This window comes from Hemiscyllium ocellatum, chromosome 39 (assembly GCF_020745735.1).
Source record: "Hemiscyllium ocellatum isolate sHemOce1 chromosome 39, sHemOce1.pat.X.cur, whole genome shotgun sequence".
NCBI classification, from domain to species: Eukaryota; Metazoa; Chordata; class Chondrichthyes; order Orectolobiformes; family Hemiscylliidae; genus Hemiscyllium; species Hemiscyllium ocellatum.
In genome coordinates this window covers 21262625-21278731 of record NC_083439.1, presented here as the reverse complement: position 1 = coordinate 21278731, position 16107 = coordinate 21262625, and the positions used below count along the sequence as shown (strand labels likewise).

Sequence of the window (16107 nt, the reverse complement as noted above, 5' to 3'; positions counted from 1 at the left end):
AGACGGCTGATGTAGCGAAGGCAGTGGGAATGTGCAGCTATAACCAGCTGGTTGAGAAGATTATCTTCTGTAAACAATCAGAGAACAGTGAACTCGTCAGTGAAGGTAAGGAAGAATGACATGTTTTGTTTGTCTGCAGTTGTAATAGATACTAAGGAAATAGCAAATTTTGTAAATTAATGCTTGAGATGTGGGTATTGCTGTTGCAGGCCAGCATTTATTGGCTTTTTATAATTGCCCAGTAGGCAGTTAATAGTCAACCACACTGCTGTACACCTGGAGTCACATGTCGACCATATTCCCTTCTCTGAAGACCATGTCCTTTTCTGACTATTAACAGTATTGGTTACAGTTCGGTGAGCTTTTTATTCCAGATTTTGGTTGAGTTCAGAATTCCAAATTTCTACCAATGGTGAGAATTGAACCAGCGCCCCAGAGCATAAGCTGAGGTTATAAATTATTTGTCTCAAGACATTGCCATTTGGCTACCATCTCCCTTTAGCTTCTGGTACCACAGGAATCATTATTATGCAACTTTATTCATGGTCTTGAGATCAAAATGTTCTTAATGCCATTATTGACTTTTTGTTAGGGTGACTTAAAATATAGTATTGTTATGATCCCCAAATCTGTAAGACTGACAGTAACTACTTGTTGGTTTCGTGCTGTTGACTCATTCTGAAAGAATAGCACACAGGTTGTACAGGATGTATTATTAAGAACTCCCTCCTGCCTCATTTGTAACTGAGAGTGTGAATGAGAAGCTGGTTGTCAACACCATTAATTACGTTGAAGTTTATGATTCAAATTCCATACCAAGCAAGTAGTCCAGCATTTCAAAAATGACAAAGAAATGCATAATCATAAACCACTGGGTGAGTTGCATGCACTCTCTGACTGCACTCCTTGTATCAGTCTGAATAAGCAGATTCAGGGCGAAGTGACCAGTCATTTTAAATGTTTCTTTCCATTAAAAGTGGACTTTGCTTTAAGCATTGAGGTTTAATCAACCCCAATGAAGCCAAGTGTACAAATTGGCAGTTTTAAAAAATGCACATTTACAAGGCATTCCTTTTGTATTGCCGATTCATGGGCTAACTGATTTAAAGCAGTTTTATCGAAAGTTGTACATGTGATTCCTTTCGAGTTGATGATATGATTTGGGTCATCTGGACTAAGTGCTGAGGTTAACTGCTTTCCAACTGGAATGGAGCATTTCTTGATAAACTGTTGCAGGCAGTGTATTTTGTATTTGTTGCCAATATGTACTTTTAGAAATGGCAGTGCTCAAGCTCTGAGAAGAGTTGTATATAACAGAATATAACTTTCATGAGTCTTAGGCAGGAAAAGCAGAATGTTTTGGTATGTGATTCGGCAGATGAATTTGTTAACTCATTAATTTCTTCCCCTAAATTTGGGATTTTGCTGTTGGTTATCTGAAATAAAAGTTACTTCATGGAATTTCAGGGGTCAGTGTGATTTTGAGCTGCTTTGAAGTTGTGCCTAATACTTTGGTAAAGAACACCATGCCAGTAACAGAAATTTGATTTGTTTTTTGTCTGTTATATGCTTCTGCTTGAGGCTTCCTTGATTGTAAGCATTTGTTGTGTTGGACTGTAGAAACAAGTTTTTTTTGTTATAAATTAAATGGTTTGTGCTTGCCACAGACTGTTGCAGAAAAATGTGTTAACTTGTTACTCACTTTTAATGTGTTTCGTATGGGAGGATTTAGTTAATGTTTGTGTAGGAATTTTTGCTTTATCTACATGTATTTTGACAAGGCCCACTCAGTTATTTTAAGCTGAACCTTTTTCTTTGTTTTGGAACCTTCTGAGCTAAAAGAGTACTTGTTGACGAGAAGAATCCATTATATTGTTGTGGTTCTGTTCGCCGAGTTGGGAATTTTGTGTTGCAGACATTTTGTCCCCTGTCTAGGTGACATCCTCAGTGCTTGGGAGCCTCCTGTGAAGCACTTCTGTGAAGTTTCCTCTGGCATTTATAGTGGTTTGTGTCTGCCGCTTCCGGTTGTCAGTTCCAGCTGTCCGCTGCTTTGGCTGGTATGTTGGCCCAGGTCGATGTGTTTGTTGACCAGAATCTGTGGATGAGTGCCATGCCTCTAGGAATTCCCTGGCTGTTCTCTGTTTGGCTTGTCCTATAATAGTAGTGTTGTCCCAGTCGAACTCATGTTGCTTGTCATCCGCGTGTGTGGCTACTAAGGATAGCTGGTCGTGTCGTTTCGTGGCTAGTTGGTGTTCATGGATGCGGATCGTTAGCTGTCTTCCTGTTTGTCCGATGGAGTGTTTTGTGCAGAGGGAAAAAAGGACAACCAGCTCCCATTCCTAGACATGATGGTACAGAGAACACTGAACGGAGAATTCACCACAAAGGCATACAGGAAAACCACACACAGACCAAGTCCTGAACTACGAAAGCAACCACCCCAACTCACACAAAAGAAGTTGCAATCAAGACACTGTTCAAAAGGGCCACAACACACTGCAGCACACTAGAACTGCAAAAAGAGGAAGAAGAACACCTGTACAATGTATTCGCCAAAAACAGATATCCCTGCAATTTCATCAACAGGTGCCTAAGGGAAAGACAACGGAACGAGGACATGCCGCAACCCAAAGGACTAGCCACGTTACCATACATGAGGAACATTTCTGAGCTGACAGCCAGACTACTGCGACCACTAGGACTCATAACAGCCACTCTCAGACAACAACTTACCAGAACAAAGAAACCGATATCCAGCATGAGCAAAACCAACACAGTGCCCAAAATCCCATGCAAGGACTGCACAAAACACGACATAGGACAAACAGGAAGACAGCTAACGATCCGTATCCATGAACACCAACTAGCCACGAAACGACACAACCAGCTATCCTTAGTAGTGACACACTCCAATGACAAGCAACATGAATTCGACTGGGACAACACTACTATTATAGGACAAGCCAAACAGAGAACAGCCAGGGAATTCCTAGAGGCATGGCACTCATCCACAGATTCTATCAACAAACACATCGACCTGGACCCAATATACCAGCCAAAGCAGCGGACAGTTGGAACTGACAACTGGAAGCGGCAGAGACAAACCATTGTAAATGCCAGAGGAAACATCACAGAAGCGCTTCACAGGAGGCTCCCAAGCACTGAGGATGTCACCTAGACAGTGGACGAAACGTCTGCAACACAAATTTCTAGCTCGGCGAACAGAACCACAACAACGAGCACCCGAGCTACAAAAATCTTCTCACAAACTTTGAATCCATTATATAGATGATTCATTCAAAATTGTGCTAATTCTTGTGGTACTGAGCATTGAGGGTTCAGCATGCTGTATTTCCCAGTTTCTGCACAGAATTGGCTAGGAGGTCAGAAGCTGAATTGGCTAATTTTTTGAAATTTAAATTTGCATACAGTTGCAGAGTTGTGACAACACTTTTTATTGCTGAAGAAGTTTTTTGGTCTTGCCAATAATTATTTTTGTCATCAAGGTCTATAAGTATTGTAATCTCTACATTAATGATTTAATCTAAACATTAATGATAGTATTGTTGGCATGTTTTTTTAGGGTTTTAATCTTGGAAATCTCAAAGAGTATCAACCAAAATTTGTTGTTTGCTTCTGAGCATGTTAATTAAATACATACTTTACATCTATGTTTTGGCATGCAGTATTTCTACACCAGTAATGCTTCTAAATCCTGTAAGAGCACAAAAACCCCAAATTGTTTCTTTTTAAAAAAAATTTTCACTTGAAATCTGATATTGATTGAGTGGTGTTGAAACGTGAATTAAGCAATAGTCCTGTCACTTTGGAAAAACTTGCATTGCTTCAGTGAAAATAATTTTGAGACTTCAAAATTTGTGTTTTGAGTTTTGAAACAGTTGTAAATAACTTACTTCAGGTTAATGTCTGGAGAGGGTTTTGTTGATTGCCATCGTTATCCCAATCTGATATATTCTTAGTATGAGTTCGTAGAAAGTCAATTTGAACTTAAAATAATGAAAAATGGTAATCCCAATTTCATATGTGCATTGCAGGATACTTTGATCTTTGACACCCCTCACTGAAAACGTTCTCAGGAAAGTGATTAGGTTACAACATAGTTCATGAACTTTGTTTTTGTTTGGAAGAGCCACAATGACTAGCACTTTATTTGCTGTTTAATTGAAATGGGATTACTTAATGGATGAGGCCAGAGATATTTTCCTTTATTCATCAGTGTGTGACTTTGTTTTCCACAAGTGGTCTCCATTATTGTAGTCGAAGAGAGCCATTCTTCATATATGAGCCTTGATTATAGATGCTGGCAGATAATTTAATTGAGAAAGCATTGCAACTGCATCAGATCTTGTTCAAACCTCAGTTTCCAGGAGCAAGTCTTTGAATAAAGACCAGAAGTAGATTTGTTCTCCCTCTCAAATCATGAGGCCAATTTTGAATCTAGGACTGATTGATATCAACAAACTGAGAATTGAACCCTGGATTTTGTGCTTTGTATGGGCTTCAGCAGATGAACCACTGAGGAACATGTGATTTTTAAAAAATCAATCTGTTTCTTCTGTTGTTTGAAGCGAAGAAGTTAGAGAAATAAGAATTTGGTAGTTTGGATAGATGTAAGAATTTTTCAACCATTGTAAAGTTTTCAATAATCCAGTAGGAATTAAAATGTTTAAGTTGTGTGGATAGTGCAAAATTTGGGGATAAATCTGTTCATTGACTTGGAAAAAAAAGACGAGGAGAAGTGCAGACGTTTGGTCTCACTGCATCAATTTCTTGCTTATATCGTCTTTGAGTTCACAATAATGGTTTTTATTCAGCCGGAATAATCTGAATTTTTTTAATATGTCCTTAGGGTTTGTTGCAGAACAATTTTTGAACAGCAGTGCAACCCAACTGACATTCCATGGGTTATGTGAACTGATTTCTACTGTTGAAGAAGGAGAGATGTGTGTGTTCTTCAGAAATAACCATTTTAGTACAATGACAAAACACAAGGTATTTCTTCAGATTTTAAAGACTTATTTTAAGACTGTGCACTGTATTCCTAAATGTTGCATATTGAATACTTGTACCCATGTAGCTTGCCTTACAAATACAGTAAGCTCAGGATAAAGTGAACTTCTTGTTGACCCCAGTTGGAAACTGTTATTTATAAAACAAAATAAAGGATGTCATATTTCCTTGGCCAAAGTGCTCAATTCCACAGTGAATTCAATTATTATATTTTGTTCAAATGGTCTTTGAAATTGAACCAGAACTTAATAAGACCATATTGAACAAAGTAAAATTTAATTAAGTATGCATTGTTGTTCACGTTAGTGAGCTAGCCTTCACTATCTATCACCGTTAAATTGCTCAAAAACCTTTGCAGATGGGTTATATTCTCAATTTATGACTAAGTTGATATGTAGCCCATCACTAAGAACAATATGACATGCCATGATCAACAAAGAACAGCCATGATCGAATGGCCAGATTTCTGCGCCTCTGTCTTTTATGGCCTGAAGGGTTAAAAAAAAAGACACTAGCACGTTAACTTCAATCTCCAGCCTAAAACAGATTAATTTCGTTTTGATAGTAATGCGTAAACATGTAACTGTCAGGAGCAACAAATTCCTGACAAGGCATCACGCTCTGTTCTTGGAATTCTGACATACTTAATGGCACTGATTCTGTAGGGTTCATAGAAAGGATATGAGTTAAGGTCGAGCAAACTTTATTTTATCTCAGAACATTCAACAGATACAGATAATGGAGCAGGTAGCCAGCCAATCCTGCTCCCAGGTTTTGACTTATACGAGTGAAATCAGCATTTGGAAGCACCCCAGAATTAGTTTTGGAGAATCGAAGCAAAATACTGGGGCTGCTGAAAGTCTGAAATTATAAAAGGAAATGCTGGAGAAACGTGACAGAGATGGCAGCGTCTATGGGGAGACCGTTAACTTTTGAGTCTACTGTGACTATGAAATCTGAAAAAGAATCACAGTGGACTCTAACTGTTAACTCTTTTTCTGTCTGTACAGACGGTTGTCAGAGCTTCCAATTCTTCAGAATTTTCTTTTTATTACAGTTTCAGTGAGATCATTAATTCGACTGAGTGAAGCTGTCAACCTCACCGCCTTCTTCCCAACTTTAGGCATTCAGTTATTGTTTAAAATTGTTCCATTTAATACTGTTACCTTTCAGGCTGGTAAGTCAATAACACCTATAATCTTGGTGAGTTTTGAGTGGTTTCAGCTTCATTTCCCACATGATGTGCAGCATTTTGGAACAGCCGTTCTTGCTGTCTAACTCTGCAACTTGAGCCTGTTCAATGTCCAGCCTTCCACTGTGTGGTCTTTCCTTGTGCTTGACCCTTTGACTTGTAGTCCTGCTGCTAAAGGTACAAAGGAACCTTTAAACACCAGACTCCAAATCACTTGCTATCGCCACCACTTGTACTGGGCCACAGCCATAGCTGCTGTCTGATGGCATCTTTTTGATCGGCACCAGAAGAAATTGTCCTTGGCTGGCTGCAGGACCTGTTGAAAATGATCATGTTGCTCATCTGGCAGGTTGCAGAACCTTGGGCTGCCTTCTTTCCTCCTGGCAAATGGATGACTACTGCTACTTGCTGTGCAATGTATATTGTCAATAGAATGAAATTAGTTCAGTTTATCTCAGTTGTTAGTATCCAAGGAAAGTTTACATTTAACTAAAATAGATGGGTAAGGGGCAGTAGGTTAACAGCATTCACATTTAAACAGATATACAGAAGTAGGAGTAGCACTTAAATAAGCACAAGACTGATCGACCTCGACTCCATCTTTCCATACTATCCCTGATTCTCTTAGAATCCAAAATCTTCTAAACTCTCTTGAATATACTGAATGACTGTGTATTTAGAAATTCTAAGATTGGGCATCTTTTGGGAAGAATTCTTATCTTCGTTCTAATATTCCAAGGTTGTGATTTCCCCGTTTGAGACTCCTCAGCTTCTATCCAATGAGACCAACCTTGTTCTTCTAAAGGCTAAGGACCAAATCGCTATTCCGAGACAATCCCCGCAACCCAGGGATTAGTCTGGTGAACCTTAATTCCAGAGTAGTACAACAATCCTGCTTGAACTTGTGATTTGTGTGTATGGACATAAAAGTCCCTTTAGATAGCAAGACTTGTCTGTCTCTCAACATTGCTGAAAATGTGTTGCTGGTTAAAGCGCAGCAGGTCAGGCAGCATCCAAGGAACATCCTTCATCAGGAAGGGCTCTGGCCCAAAACGTCAAATTTCCTGTTCCTGATCTCCAGCATCTGCTGACCTCACTTTTTACTGTGTCTCAACATTGTCAAAATAAAATCAATCTTTTGAAAATTTCCTTCAAAAATGAATTGTTTTACATTTCCCGGTATTGTATTCTGTCTCCCACTCCTTTGCGCACTTGCGTAATGTACCTCTGACCCTTTGCAACCTTAATGGATTCTCCTAAAAGTTTACTTTTTCATCTGATTTTATGTTGTAAACAAAGTTGGCTAGATTGCGCTGAGTCCACTCATCTAAGTCAATGGACCAAACTTTGCAGCTATGTTAATGGCAAATCTCAGTGTTAGCCCTGGAAAACCGATGACATAGAGTCAGAGTTACACAGCCTGGAAATAGATCCTTCGGTCCAACATGTCTAAGCTGACCGGATGACCTGAACTGATCTAGTCCCATTTGCTAGCATTTATCGCATAGCCCCCTAAACCCTCCTTCATGCACCTATCCAGATGCCTTTTAAATGATTGTAATTAGCCAATTTCTACCAATTCCCTGGCAGCTCATGCCATACGTGCATCATTCTCTGCCTGAAAAAGTTGCCCCTCCGTTCCCTCTTAAATGTTTCTCCTCTCACTTCAAGTATATGCTGTCTAGTTTTGGATTTGCCTACCCTGGGAAAAAGATCTTGGCTATTCACCCTGTCCAATGCCCCTCATGATTTTATAAACCTCTAAGGTCACCCCTCAGCCTTCCATGCTCCAGGGAACAAAAGCCCCAGCTTTTCCCTATAGTTCAAGTCCTGTAATCCCGGCCATGTCCTGGGAAATATTTTCTCAACCCGTTTCAAGTTTCCCAATATTTTTCCAACAACAGGGAGATCAGAAGTGAATGCAGTATTCCAAAAGTGCCGAATCAATGTCCTATACAGCTACTAAGTGACAACCCAAATCTTATTTTCTGTGTCGTGACCAATGAAGGCAAGTTTGCTAAATGCTTTCTTCACCACAGTCTGCCTGTGACTCAGTTTTGAAGGAACTGTGCACCTGCACACTTAAGTCTCTTTGTTTGGCAACTCCCCCCAGGGTCCTACCATTAACCGTATAAATCCTGCAACACCTCAGTTCTCTAAATTAAATACCATCTTCCACTCCTCAGCCCATTGGCCCATCTGATGGAGGTCCCATTGTTCTGTGAAAGAACCTCCTTCACTGTCTATTACACACCAATTTTAATGTGTCATCTGCAAATCTACTAACCATTCTTTCTATATTCATGTCTAATTAATTTATATAAATGACAACAAGCAGTGAATTCAGCACAGATTCTTACGGCAATCCACTGGCCACAGGTCACAAGTCTGGAAAAACAACCCTCAAGCACCACCCTCTATCTCTGACCTTCAACCAACTTCGTATCCAGTTGGCTCGTTCTCCCCGTATTCCATGTGACCTAACCTTGTTCACCAGTCTACCATGCAGAACCTTGTCTTCAGCTTTGCTGAAGTCCACATAGACAAAGTCGACCACTCTGCTTTCTTCAATCTTGTTTGGCACTGCAAAAATCTCCCAAGTTAGTGAGATATGATTTCCCACGCGTCAAGTTATGTTGACTGTCTGTACTCAGTCCTTGCCTTTCCAAATGCAAGTCAATTCTGTCCCTCAGAATTCCCTCCAACAACTTAGCCACCAGTGACATCAAGCGCACCAGCCTATAGTTCCCTGGCTTTTCCTTACCACCTTTCTTAAGTAATGGCACCACATTAACCAACCTCCAATTTTCCGGTAGCTCACGCGTGGCTACTGATGATACAAGTGTCTCAGCAAGAGGCTCAGTAATCTCTTCCCCAGCTTCCCACAGAGTTCTGAAATACATCTGGTCAGGTTCTGGGGGTTTATCCATCTTCATGCTTTTTAAGACATTCAGCACCACCTCTTCTGTAATATGGACACTTTTCAAGTTATCACTATTTCCCCAAGTTCTCTGGCTTCCACATACTTCTCCACAATATATGCTAATGTGAAGTATTTGTTTTGTTTCTCACCTATCTTCTGTTGTTCCACGTAGATGGCATTGTTGATCTTGAAGAGGCCCTACTCTCTCCTTAGTTACCCTTTGTCCTTAATGTATTTATAAAATCCCTTTGGATTCTTCTTTAACCCTATTTGCCAAAGCTATCTCATGTCTTCTTTTTGCCCTCCTTACTTCCGTCTTAAATATACTCCTACTGCCTTTATATGCTTTTAAGCATTCACTCAATCTAAACTTGATATGTTTCCATCTTTTTCTTTACCCAAACCTCAATTTCTTGAGCCATCCTGCATTTACCACCCTTGCCCTTAGCACTAACAGGAACATTCTGCCTCTGAACTCTTGTTATCTCATACCTGAAGGCCTCCCATTTTGCAAATATCCCTTTACCTATGAATATGCTCTCCCAAATGACTTTTGTAAGTTCTTGCCTATACCTTCAAAATTAGCTTTACTCAAATTTAAAACTTTAACTTTTAGATCAGATCTACTCTTTTCCATACTTATTCTAAATTTAATAGAATTATGATCACTGGTCCCAAAATGCTTCCCCACTGACACCTTGGTCACCTGCCCTGCCTTATTTCCCAAGAGTAGGTCAAGTTGTGCACCTTTTCTATTAGGTACATCCACATAGTGAATCAGAAAGTTTTCTTTTGTACTCTTAACAAATTCCTTTCCATCCAAGTTCTTAACACTATGACAGTTGCAGTCTGTGTTTGGAAAGTTAAAATCCCCTACCATAAACACCCTGTTATTTTTACAGGTAACTGAGATCTCCTTACAAATTTGTTTTTCAATTTCTGGCTGAATATTGGAGGGCCTAAAGTACAATCCCAATAAGGTGATCATCTCTTTATTTCTCAGTTCCAACCATATAATTTCATTGGACCAGGAATATCCTCCCTAAATACAGGCATAATGTTATCATTAACCAAAAACACTTACACCCCTTCTCCCCCCCCCCCATCTGTTCTTTCCGTAGCATCTATACCCAGAACACTAAGCTGCCAGTCCTGCCCTTTGCTGAGCCATGTTTCAGTAATACTTTGATATCCCATACCCTGAGTTCATCTGCTTTACCTGTCGGGCTTCTTGCGTTGAAATAAATGAGGTTAAATTTATCAATCTTGCCTTGTCTTCTGCCCTATTCTTGTCTACCTTGAGTATTTACATTGCTTTTTTTCTCTACTATACCAGCCTCAGACATATCTCTTCCCTTAGAACCTCTGGGCTCCCAGCCCCTGTTTGCACCTGATTTTCCGCTCCTCCACAACAGACTGTACTGTTAGAAAATGTTTTGACAGAGTGGCGAGATTGCTTCCTATCAAAATCAAAATATGGTATTGCATGCATGAACTTTGTTCTGTTGTAGCATTTCCAGCACTGGGTCAGAACATGGTGTGTTAAGACCCATTGAAAATGTAAGTAGAAAATTCCGCTTGACTCCTTGGTGTGGTCTTGAAAGGGTGTTGCATTACTGAACATGCATTTATCAATATGGCATGAAAGCTGTTTATATCCAGGTGAATTTAAAATATCCCATGATACTATTTAAAGATAATTCAGTTGCTTGACATTTTCTCCTCAATTAAACAATCGTGGGCAGGTGTTCTGAATTTAATTTAATTTCCCATTTGTGCAACCTGTGTTTTAACCACTTGAACAAACCTGCACTTTGCGATAGCTTCATCTAAATGTAATATGATGTTTCAGTCCTTTGATCAGTGCTCAGTTTAGTAGATCTAGCAGTTTTAGGAATTTCACTGATATTTGCATGTGTTCTTTTGTTCTTAGCTATTTCTTGATCAGATTCCACAAGGTGTTTTTTTCAGTGCTTGACAAATAGTTTTCATACAAAGAATCCTTTTCCACTTCAAATCATAACCTATTTTACACAGGGTGTTGCCTAGTTTGGGGAAATCCAGAGCTTAAGTCTGCTGTCTTGCCCTTCCTCTTTGTCCCTGTATCTTTCTGTGCTTCAAAAGATGATCAATTCTTGCCTTAAAAATGCAATGTTCTGTCACAAATGCTCAAGATGATGAAAAGAGGCCTCTTATTTCAGCAACTTTGTACTTGAAAAGTATTCTCTGAATCTCTCTCACTTGTTGATAATTTGAAATTGCTATAGTCTCAAAAGTGATTCCCCAACCAGAATCAATTGTGCTTTCTTTCATTCTATCAAAATCTTTCAGAACTATAAAAACAATGAAACATTAATTTAACTTTATTTTCTTCATTCTGAATAGCTGAAGTCTTTTGAGTTTCTCCTCATAATGCAGGTTGAACAGCATCCCTGGAGAGTAAGACAGATTAACCTTTGCATCCTGCTTCAAAGCTGAGAGATGAAGAAGCATCTTACTGAAACTAGAAAGACAGAAGAGAAGAAAGTTAAGATATGCACAAATACAGGGGAAAATTCCCTGTATTTTTGCATTAACATTCAATCTTAGATTGCAGTATCTGCATTTGCTTCTGTTTTTAAATCCATTTTTGCCCTCACCTTTTTGAATTCTGTTAAAATGCTTTTCTCCCTTCTTCAGTTCGGAAGGAGATGTTGTTCAAAGCATTAATCTACATTTTTCTTTCTGACATTGACACTAATCAACCTTGCTTTTGCTTTGTTTGCACCTTTTTTCCTTGTTTTTACAGATCAGTAGAAGCTAACAATAAACTTGAAATTAACCAGAATGCAGTACATCATAGGAAAGCCAAAATACAGCTCTTCTCATTTTATATTCTGTAAAATGTTTTGACTATTACTTTTACAGTTGACTATGTACCTGAGCATTCAAAATTTTGAATTTGTTGAGACAATCAAATGATATTAATCTTGTCCAGACATGAAATGATAATGGCAGGTTTCTTTTTCTTTTGGTTTATGTCGAATAAATTGAGAAATAATGTTCATGTCCTTGTTTTTAATTTCTTTAATTGGCTGCTCTTTTATCAGTCTGATAATCATAAATAACATTCACTTCCGTGATTTAATTGCTGCTGCTTATTTTGCTTAGACTGTGTCATAGAGCAATGCAGTGCGCATTATAAAAGCAAATTTTAGTTGCCATTTTCTGCAGATTTGGCTCAAGTACAAAATTACCTCTATTGACTTGTATTAGCATTAAATAAACACAGCCTGTTCTACTTCTATTTTGTGGAAAGACACTCGGCAGAGCTGAGAGCAATAAATTACTCTCATCACTAACTTGAATATTAAGGAAGATGTGAGGGTATTATCATCTGCATCATTGAGCAGGAGTTTCTCATTTAGCTGAAAATTCCAGGAAACAGATGGGCTTCATTCACTGGGGCTTGGAGGCCCAGCTGTGACCTATATTATGAGCTTCACCTGCATGGTAATCGGTGAGGAAGGTGAAAAATTGTGCATTTAATTTTGGATTTATTTGATGCTTCGTTTTCCAGTAGAAATTTCATATAGAAACATTGATGAAAGAAACAGGTTTCAATGCATAAGTTATTTTACAGAGTACGTAGAACATTACAGCGCAGTACAGACCTTTCGGCCCTCAATATTGCACTGACCTGTGGAACCAGTCTGAAGCCTGTCTATCCGACACTATTCCATTTTCATCCGTATGTCTATCCAATGACCATTTCAATGCACTAAAAGTTGGCAGGTCTATTAGTGTTGTAGACTGTCTGTTCCATGCCACTACTACTCCGAGTAAAGAAACTACCTCTGACATCTGTCTTATATCTATCACCCCTCAATTTAAAGCTCTGTCCTCTCATGCTAGCCACCACCATCTGATGAAGAAGGCTCTCACTGTCAACTGTATCTCACCCTCTGATTATCAGGTTAGATTCCCTACAGTATGGAAACAGGCCATTTGGCCCAACAAGTCCACACCAACCCTTGAAACAGTAACCCACCTAGACCCATTAGCAATTTAGCACGCCCAATTCAACTGGCCGGCACATCTCTGAATTTGGAAGGAAACTAGAGCACCCAGACAAAACGCACACAGACACAGGGAGAATGTGTAAACTCCATACAGACAGTCACCCGAGTTGGGAATTGAACCCGCGTTCTTGGCACTGAGAGGCAGCAGTGCTAACCACTGTGCCGCCCAAGTTGGGAGACATCCTGTGAGTCTCATTTAAGTCACCTCAAAATTCTGTCTGACAAAAACAGCCTCAAGTCCCTCAGCCTTTCCTGATGAGACCTTCTCTCCATATCAGACAACGTTCTAGTAAATCTCCTCTGAACCCTTTCCAAAACTTTCACATCTTTCCTATAATGTGGTGACCGGAAGTGTACACAATACTCCAAGTGTGGCTGCATCAGAGTTTTGCACAGCTGCGGCATGACCTTGTGACTCTGAAACGCAATCCCTCCATCAATAAAAATTAACACACTGTCTGCTTTCTTAACAACCCTATCTACCTGGGTGGCAACATTCAGGGATCTATGTACATAGACACCAAGATCTCTCTGCTCACCTACACTCGCAAGAATCTTACCATTAGCCCAGTACTCTGCATTCCTGTTACTCCTTCCAAAGTGAATCACCTCACTTTTCCGCATTAAACTCCATTTGCCACGTCTCAGCCCAGCTCTGCAATTTAACTATGTCCCTCTGTAACCAACATCCTTCAGCACTATCCACAACTTCACAGACCTTTCTGTTATCTACAAATTTACTAACCCATCCTTCTATACCCTCATCTAGGTCATTTATAAAAAATGGCAAACAGCAGAGGCCCCAAAAGAATTCCTTGCAGTAAACCATTAGTGACAGAACTCCAGGATGAGCATTTCCCATCAACCACCACCATCAGCTCACCAACTTCTGATCCAGACCTCCAAATCACCCTCAGTCCCATGCCTTCATATTTTGTGCAATAGCCTCCAGAGGGGAACCTTATCAAATGCTTTACTGAAATCCATATACACCACATCAATGGTTTTACCCTCATCCAGCTGTTTGGTCACAAAGAACTCAATAAGGTTTGTGAGGCACGAACTACCCTGGACAAAACCGTGTTGACTATCCCGAATCAGCTTATTCCTTTTGAGATGATTATAAATTCTATCTCTCATAACCTTTTCCACCATGTTACCCACAATCAAAGTAAGGCTCACTGGTCTATAATTATTAGGGTTGTCTCTCCTACCCTTTTTGAACAAGGGGACACCTTTTGCTATTTCCTAGCTTTCTGGCACTACTCTAGTCCACAATGATCACATAAAGATCAAAGCCTAAGGCTCTGTAATCTTCTTCCTGCCTTCCCAATGGATCCAAGGATAAATCCAGTCTGGCCCGGGGGACTTAGCTATTTTCACACTTCCCAGAGCTGCTAACACCTCCTTGCTAACGTCCATCCCATCTGGTCTAGTAGCCTGTATCTCTGTATTCTCCTCAACAACATTGTCTTTTTCCAGTGTGAATATTGATGAAAAATATTCATTTCGTGCTTCCCTTATCTTGTCAGGCTTCACACTCAACTTCCCCCTACTATCCTCGATTAACCATAATCTTACCGTAGTCATTCTTTTATTCATGATACACCAATAGAAAGCTTGAGGATTTTCCTTGATCCTACCTGCCAATGACTTCTCGTGTCCCCTCCTGGTTCTTAGCGCTCTCTTCAGGTCTTTCCTAACTCACTTGTAACTCTTGAGCACCATAACTGAGCCTTCACTCTCATCCTAACGTAAGCCTTTTTCTTCCTCTTGACCAGAGATTCAGCTTCTTTTGTAAACCACTGCTCCCTTGCTCGACCACTTTCTCCCTGCCTGACAGGTACATTCTTATCAAGGACACATAGTACAATTCTTAGTTGTTAGCACTTATTCTTGGCTTTCCAGGAGCAGTGTAGTTTTATCAGCACTTAAAATGAGAGCTAAAGTGTATTTTGCTTTCAGGCAAGTTTGTTTTTAATTTCTGTGGTGTATTCTTATTTCTTTGTTTATGAAATTGGCCTGAGTATCAACGGAATAACTTATTGAGGAGGATTGTGTGAACGCAACCTTTGAGGGATTGATGTGTAATCAAGCTTTGGCTGTTGATTACCTTGAGTATTGCTATATTACAATACATTGAAACATCCAAAGTAAATCATGTAGTGTTTTTTTTTGTTTAATATTTTTGGAAAAGTACTAACTGAAAGATTGAGAGTCAAAGAATCAGCATGGCAACAGACTCTTGGGTCAAACTTGTCTGTGCCAACTAGGTATCCTAAACTGAATCAGTCCCATTTGCCTGTGTTTGGTCCATATCCTCCTCTTCGTGTACCTGTCCAACGTATTTTAATGTTGTAATGGTACCTACCTCTACCACTTCCTTTGGTAGCTCATTCCATACATGCACCACCCTCTGTGTGAAAAATGTACCCTTCAGGTCCCTTTTTAATTTTTACTCGTTCTCAATTCAAACCTATTCTCTTGAGATCTGCACACACCCCCCCCACCCCGGGGAAAAAACTTGTCTATTTACCCTATCTATGTCCCTCATGATTTTATAAACCTCTAAATTCACCCCTCAGCCTCCGATGCTCTAGGGATAATAGCCCCAGCCTATTCAGCCTCTCATTATAACTAAAACCCTTCTGTCCTGGCAAACATCTGGTTAATTTTTTAAGTACCCTTTCTAGTTTAACAACGTACTAATAGCAGGGTGACCTGAATTGTCACCCTGGCCTCATCAATGTACAGCATCTCATCTCAACTCCTACACTGAATGCACTGACCAATGAAGACTAGTGTGCTAAATGTTTCCTTCACCACCCTGTCTATCTGCAATGCCACTTTGAATCTACTATGAAGCTGCACCCTCGGTCCCTCTGTTCGACAGCACTCCC

General features: G+C 39.8%; 1 protein-coding gene across 2 annotated transcripts in view; it reads left to right on the top strand.

Annotated features, from left to right (window-relative positions):
- Positions 1–16107, top strand: part of mindy2 (MINDY lysine 48 deubiquitinase 2) — a 59407-nt gene that overhangs the window by 14713 nt on the left and 28587 nt on the right. For both annotated transcript variants that reach the window (XM_060852962.1, XM_060852961.1), the window contains exons 5-6: positions 3–105; positions 4871–5013. In XM_060852962.1, the coding sequence (XP_060708945.1) occupies positions 3–105; positions 4871–5013 (246 nt within the window). The remainder of the gene's footprint in view (positions 1–2; positions 106–4870; positions 5014–16107) is intronic.